Source organism: Mastomys coucha, unplaced genomic scaffold (genome assembly GCF_008632895.1).
Source record: "Mastomys coucha isolate ucsf_1 unplaced genomic scaffold, UCSF_Mcou_1 pScaffold6, whole genome shotgun sequence".
NCBI classification, from domain to species: Eukaryota; Metazoa; Chordata; class Mammalia; order Rodentia; family Muridae; genus Mastomys; species Mastomys coucha.
In genome coordinates this window covers 127,061,285-127,068,410 of record NW_022196912.1, presented here as the reverse complement: position 1 = coordinate 127,068,410, position 7,126 = coordinate 127,061,285, and the positions used below count along the sequence as shown (strand labels likewise).

Below are 7,126 nucleotides of genomic sequence, written 5' to 3'. Positions count from 1 at the left end.
CAACTTGGGAACAAGGCTGGCACCCAATCCCATTGGACAGGTCATGAGCCCAAGTCCCCCACAGGCAGAGTGAGTTTGCACAGGAAGGGGATGGAGGTGCGGGACTCATCTGAACCCCAGCTGGGGAGGGCACGGATGGGAGACCTGGGAGGCTGTGGAGAGGTGGGATGGGAGGAAAAGGAGGTCAAGATACCTCAGTAAAAGCAGATTCTGTGGGGACAGTCACAGTGAGGTAGGAGAAAAGAGGGTGTCTCTGATACGGGACCACAATGGACCACCTGGAGGAGATACCTCACAAATACCTATTTGCTCCAGAAGTACCTGGCTGCCCCATGGCCACAGGCACTCACCAGTCCTTGCCACTCTGGCCAGCTGTTAGGCAGGGGACTTATGAGACAGGAAGAATAGCCAGGCTTTGGATACAAAACTGTAAACACAAGTCTTTAAAATGACAGAGGCCTCCTTGGCCCCAAACTCTGAGCCAGAGACCCCTACCATAGGTCCAGATCTCCTGGAATACTGCCCCCCACCCCTTCCCACCCTGGCAGCCCAGCATCAGGCAGGGGTTGAGCCATCTCCACTCAAGACCAGGCTCACCAGCTGCCCCGTGCATCGAGGTGAGCTGGTGGAGTGGAGGCTGGGAGTCCGCGGTTGAAGAGATTCCTGAGATGAAGAAGCAGCCGTGGCCCCAGGCACCCCAGGCACTGCACAGGTATTCACAACACCTGTCCCTAAGGGGAGCCTGCCCTATCCCATCCCATGCAAACCGCGCGCAGTGAGTCCAGCGTCCGTGCGGCCCGCGGAGGGGGCGGGGGTGCTGTCACGTGTCCAGCGCGTCACGCGTGGGTGAGGGCCCGTGGGGGCGCACTGGCGGGCCATGCAGTGGTGGAGGAGGCGGCACCGAGTTGCGCTGGGAAGGCGGTGGCTGCAGCTCAAGTGCAAGCGCGGGTGGTGGAAAATCACGAACCTGGCGACGGTACTCGAGGAACGTGCAGGCCTTGGTGGCCAGTGCCACCACGTTCTTGCCTACGAAGATGGCTGAGACGCGGCTATCACGGAAGAGTGCCATGTTGGCGGCACGAGCTAGCACAGCCACCACATTGACAGTGGCGAGGCTGAGCACCGGGTACAGCATCATCTTCTGCGGTGCGATGTGCTCCCCTTGCATGCTAACCTCGCTGAGCGCTACGCAGGGCAGCACCAACAGCAGCATATAGCAATAGAAAAAGGTGAGGCCTTCGGCCCACAGTGGCAACCCAGTGCGTGGCGGCTCCCAGAGGTTGGCCTGCATGTCCAGCAGATCCAGCAGATCTAAGGCCACCCAGAAGAGGCGGCCCCGCAGGTCCTCACGCTTGCGGAAGGTGCGCACGTATTCCATGCGGTCTAGTGCCACAAGTAACAGGAACAGGCCTGGCACGCACACAGACAGCAGCAGTGTCAATGCCTTGCGAGCCACTGGGTCGGCCGCTCCGCGCCGCGCAGCCTTGTAGTTCTGAAAGATGAAATAGAGCTTGATCTCCAGCACGAAGATATAGAGGAACCAGAGGATCATAGCGTAGCCACGCTTGGCCGTGCGAACCTCGGCACCCACCCACACGGCCACATAACGCAGCACCAGCAGGAAGCACACATCGCCAACCAACACAATTATGCACACGCCGATCTTGCGCGGGCCCTGGTTCTGCTCCACCAGGTATGCGTCCATGACAGCCATACTGCCCATGATCACCAGCGTGGTCAGGCACACGTGGCGCCGGTCTGGAGGAGGCAGCACCATGGTCAGCGGCCCGGGCTCGGCCCTGGCGCGCGCAGTCCCAAGGCGAAGCGGGACACGGTCCTGCTGTGTCCCAAAGAGCAGCGGGCCCCGAAGCTCAGCCCTCCGGCATGGCGCAGCGCAGCGGGGCGCACGGCTTGTCCACTTGCCCGGAGAACGCTGCTGCTCCCGGCCGGCGAGCTCAGAACCTGGGAAAGACCAAAGACAAGTCTGATTGAGGTGTCGCGTAGCACCGAGGTCGGGACTGATAGGGCGCACGGCAGCCTTCCCGAGCCTAGCTGTTTCCTGCGCATGGTGCTGTCCCCACGCCGGGTGCGGGAGACCTCCTTGGACGCACGCACGCGCCGCTGCTAGCACCGGAGACCCGGAGACCCTGAACTGGGCCTCCAGAGGGCGCTGCTGCCCCACTTGAGGGACCGATCTCATTCCCGCCACCGCCTGGAAGGAAATGGAACGGAAGTGGATTCTCCCCGCCGCCACTCGCATTCTAAATGCCCTAGTGATTTGTCGCGACTGGACCCACACCCCCCTCTCTCCTAGCTCTGGTAGCCTGAACCACAATGCCCGGACTGGCGGCTTTAGGCCGCTTCTTTAGAGGTTCTGGGCATCTTCTGGTGTTGAACTAAGCACACAAGGAGAACTGAAGACCCAGGTCCCACCCTGGGGACTGAGCAAGTTTTCGGATCCTAAATGGACAGGCATTCAAATCCTGAGATATCCATCCTACAAGTCCCTCGTGCCTATGCCTGACTGCCTTGCACCACCAGCACCCCCTTTTCTTGTATCCACAAGTCAATCGCTCACCTTCCTGAAGCTAAGGCAAAATAGACTACTCTCTTCCCTGACCCACCACTGCTCCTGAGCACACCTCCTGTGCTATATACTCCCTCCGGCCTAGCACACTTGCACTTCCAGCTCCTCTGAGCATAGTCTGCAGATGCTGAAGGTGGAGACCTTCAGGGCCAACCTCAGGAAAGCCATCAGTAGGATTTAGTCTCTCCCTGTGTTCCTGGCACTGGCTGTCATGTCTGTCAGATGTGATGGCCAGAATGTGAGTCCTGAGCCTGTTCACACCGCCCAGCCCAAAGCCACTTCCAATCAAGGCCTCTCCTCTCCCCTCCAAAGCACCTGGCACAGGGCTCTGTTTACTGTCCTGTCTAGACAAAGACATAAAATTTAGTATGACCCATGACGGTGATGCATTCAACCTGCTCGTGGTGACACCACAGTAACCCTCAAACTCCATCTCAGCTTCTGCCCCTTCCATTCATCCCTGGGGTTCTCACAGAGCTTCAATAAGGTGTTTAGGATTCATCTGCCCATAGCAGGGCTCCAAGGATTCACACACTCCTGCTTGTCAGGTACACCCATTCTCATTCCCACTGGTAGGTACTCCTCTCCCCGGACACACAGGCTGGACCCACCCCTGCGCACCTGGAACTCCATTGGCTACAGCTAAACACTGAGAATTTCCTTCCTCTTAGCAATTGTCCAGGCGGAATAGCCTGCTGCTGGCCAATCATTCCATCATCAGCACACATCGCTCCCTTGCTCAGTCACTGTCAAATGCCAAATGTCACGAGCCAATTGGTAATGGGACAGACCCCAACCGCTAGGAGAGGAGTGCTTGGCCTTCAGGAAGCCAGAACCCAAGCCTTACGTCCCCTCCCCCACACTCTGCCCTAGCCTTGTTCCCAGAGACCCAGCCCAGGTCCACCTGCCCTGGGTCTCCCACGCCAGGCCCAAATGCCCATCCCTACCAACCCTCTCCCCTGTTCAAACCTCACACAGAGAGAGATTCAGGGCCTCCAAGCCCTAAAATGCCTGCCTCTCCCTCACGCTTTGCAAGATACCCTCTTAGCATCTCCAAAGGAGAGGCTGAGGCGAAGGAGGGTCCTCCCCTCCTCCACCCCGTTGAGGAGGGTCTAATGGCTCCCAGCAGGTTACGTTTCAGTTTGTTATTTCCCACTAAAGGTTTCCCTAGTGGGGCCTGGGCCTGGTCCCGCCGCCATGCAGCTGCCCCTGCACATCCCACGGCCTGCAGCCTTGGGGGCGGGAATAGTACAGGCCCGCTGGCAGTCGCTACCGCTGCCGCGGCCGCCTCCTACCTCCCAGCTCTGCCGACCCGCTCGGCTCAGCCACCCGCCTCTTGCTGTCCCGCTGTTCGCATCCCGCGCTTACCCGGCCGGCCAGATGCAGCGCGCCGGCCGGCCCCGCCGAGCCTCCGCGCCGGGCCCAGGCGCTCGTCCTGCGCTCCGCCCCTCCGCCGCGGGGACCGCCTCCGGCCGAGGCCCCGCCCCGCGCCCCCGGGACGCCCGGACCCCTACCAAGAGAGGACCCAGGTCCTAAGGCTGTTGTGTAGTACGGGTTGCCATGGCGACAGTTCTGCGCGCTCAGGACAGGTGGCACTAGGTGCCAGACAACCTAGCATCCACCCCAGAGCCGGTGGTCCATCCACCTGGCCTCACACACAGCAAAAAAAATCGTCAAAGAGTTCTCATCAGTCCTCCTCACACCGTGAAATGGCTCTGTATGTAGCTCTCCGAGCTCAGACCCTGACAGCCAATAAAGTGATTCTGCTTTCCTGCTTGAGGCAGACCTCTGGACCGGGACCCGGGAAGGTGGCCGGACATAGGGGCGGGGCTAAGTACCCCGCTAGCCGCAGTTAGACCTCCTGGCCAGACCTCAGCAATGGCTTGCAGGGACACACTCCTTAGGGCCTAGAACCTTTTTTTTTCTTTTCTTTTCTTTTTTTTTTTTTTTTTTTTTTTTTTTTTTTTTTTTCTTTTTTATACCCTGTGGGGGAAATCCAGCTGTGAGGCTTTCAGTCAGTACAAGAAGGGCCAATGGGAGTGCATCAAGGAGGGCTAACAAGGCTCCAGACTGAGACTTCTCTCCAGGTCCTGTCTTCACTAGGCAACCCATTCCTTACCTGCCATCCCAATAGCGGGGCTGCCCTGCCCAGAGGGTACCAAGGAGGCTTACTGGCTGCCTACACTTCCTCCCCAGAGCTGCCGTTTCCCTCTGCAAGCACTAAGGACAGGGAGCCGAAGGGTCTTGAAGAGTGGAGCTTGGTTTCCTCAGCTCCTGTCAGCTGCCTGAATAAGACCTTGGGTACACTTGGCGGCCAGCTCTGAGGGATGGATTCTGTTCTGGTGACCCTGGGAGGCTAGAATATCAGGCCATACTGGGCCACCCTCCTGGTGGGGGACGGTTTCAAGGATGCCCATCATCAGGAGGGAAGACTAAGGAACAGCCTTAATAAGCAATATAACCCCCAACCAACCCACTCTCTCCCGAGAAGTGCAACGAGACCCCAAAGCTCTCATTTACCCAGGAAGAGGCCCTACATCTAGCAATGAAAGATTCAGTCTCCTCAGCCTTGGGGATCTGGGGCCTGGGAGCAGAACCCCTCCAGCAGAGTTAAGCAAGAGTTGGGGGTTGGGGGGGGAGCTGGGAGGAGAAGGACAGGCAGCATATGTTAGTCCTGTCTGCTCTGTTTCTTCCTTCATTCTCCTACTTCCTCTCAGCCACAGTTAACCCAACCCTCACCTAAAACCTGCAAGCTTGCCTCCGTGCTCCGTACCCCATGCCAGCATCCTCGAACCTCTAGGCAAACATGGGAAAAGGGACTCTGCAGCTCTGTTCATAGTCAGGACCACAGAAAGAGACCTTGCCCTGGAACCATATGGGTAGGTGGTGTAGTCTTTGCAAAGGTCCTTAAGAGAGAAAGGCTAGAGGGTCAGGTCAGAGGATGAGGAGGCTGCACCACCAGGGCATGGACTTCTGTAGAATCTGATTCAGTCAGCACATGGACTCTACAGGGCCCTGATTCTAGCCTATGGGGCTTAGGCCTAGACTACCACACAAGCAAACTGTGTTGCTTCAAGCAGTTTGCTACAACCACAGTGAGATACCAATGCAATTTCTGAATTGCAATTTCTGAACTACACCTGTAGTTCCAGCTCTCGGGACTGAGTGGTGGGTAACGAGCTCGGGACCTAAGACCAGTATCTTAAGCATGACAATATAGTGCCTAAAAAATAAGTAAGTCAGGGACCTGTAGTCCCAGTCTAGAGGAGGCTGGTATGGCCACACTAACACAGGGTGGCCCATACAAAGGAGGTCCAGCAGACCTTTCTAGGTTATGGAATTACTGTCCCACTCTGATCCACAGAGCCTCTTGACTCGCCATCCTAACCCGGCCATGACTGTACTCCATCAGATCTCTGGGTAGGATTCAGCTGACCAGCCTCAGAGCACAACCTGGAAATGTGCAGAGTATAGTCACACACTATGCTTCTTCATTCAGAGAACCAAGAGAATGAAAATCAACAGGGCCCAGGGCAGGAACAATACTGAAACTTTCTTCTTCTTTTTTTTTTTTTTTTTTTTTTTTTTTTTTTTTTTTTTGGCTTTTCAAGACAGGGTTTCTCTGTGTAGCCCTGGCTATCCTGGAACTCACTCTGTAGACCAGGCTGGCCTCGAACTCAGAAATCTGCCTGCCTCTGCCTCCCAAGTGCTGGGATTAAAGGCGTGCACCACCACCTACCGGCTAAAACTGAAACTTCAACTACACATGAGCAATAGAGAAACAAATATCATCAGACAGGTGATGCAGGGCTGGCTCAGAATGTGGGAAAAAAATGCTGTGATCTACTCACTATGCTAACAGGAAAAAAGAACTACAGGGCTGCCAGGCAGTGGTGGCACACACCTTTAATCCCAGCGCTTGGGAGGCAGAGGCAGGTGGATTTCTGAGTTCAAGGCCAGCCTGGTCTACAGTGTGAGTTCCAGGACAGCAAGGGCTATACAGAGAAACCCTGTCTCAAAAAACAAAACAAAAACGAATGGCCAAAGGCAGGCATGGTAGTTCTTGGGAAGTAGGGGCATGAGGAGCTGGAGCTCAAGGCCATCCTCAGACAGGGGCCACCCTGGGCTACATCTAACTGTCTCAGAACAAAAGTCTAAATGCTTTGCTTTGCATCATGGTCAAGAAGAAGGTAAAGACATCCACCCCGTCCCTCCCTCTTCAACCCTGCTCTCAGTCCTGGCCAAAGGGGGAAAACTAGAAAGTAAGAAAAGAACATACACTCTGAACTCAGTTTACACTCTAGACTCAGTTCAATGATGGTTCTCAACCTGTGGACCACAACCCCTGTGGGGTCACAAATCAGATATCTTACATATCAGATATTTACACTACAAATTTATGACAGTAGAAAATTACAAAGTAGAACCAAAATAATGTTATGGTTGGGGGTCACCATAACATAAAGAGCTGTATTAAAGGGTCACAGCTTTAGGAAGGCTGAGAACCACTGGGTCACAGCTTTAGGAAGGCTGAGAACC

At 55.8% G+C, this 7,126-nt stretch overlaps 1 protein-coding gene across 1 annotated transcript; it reads right to left on the bottom strand.

Moving 5' to 3' along the window:
* Nucleotides 1-414: 414 nt before the first annotated feature.
* Nucleotides 415-4,040, bottom strand: Tmem121 (transmembrane protein 121). The gene is made up of 2 exons (XM_031356001.1): nucleotides 3,956-4,040; nucleotides 415-1,962 (listed from the first exon to the last, which is right to left on the bottom strand). Exon 2 carries the CDS (start codon nucleotides 1,775-1,777, stop codon nucleotides 821-823), a length of 957 nt encoding a protein of 318 aa, XP_031211861.1. The 5' UTR covers nucleotides 1,778-1,962; nucleotides 3,956-4,040; the 3' UTR covers nucleotides 415-820.
* Nucleotides 4,041-7,126: the final 3,086 nt, after the last annotated feature.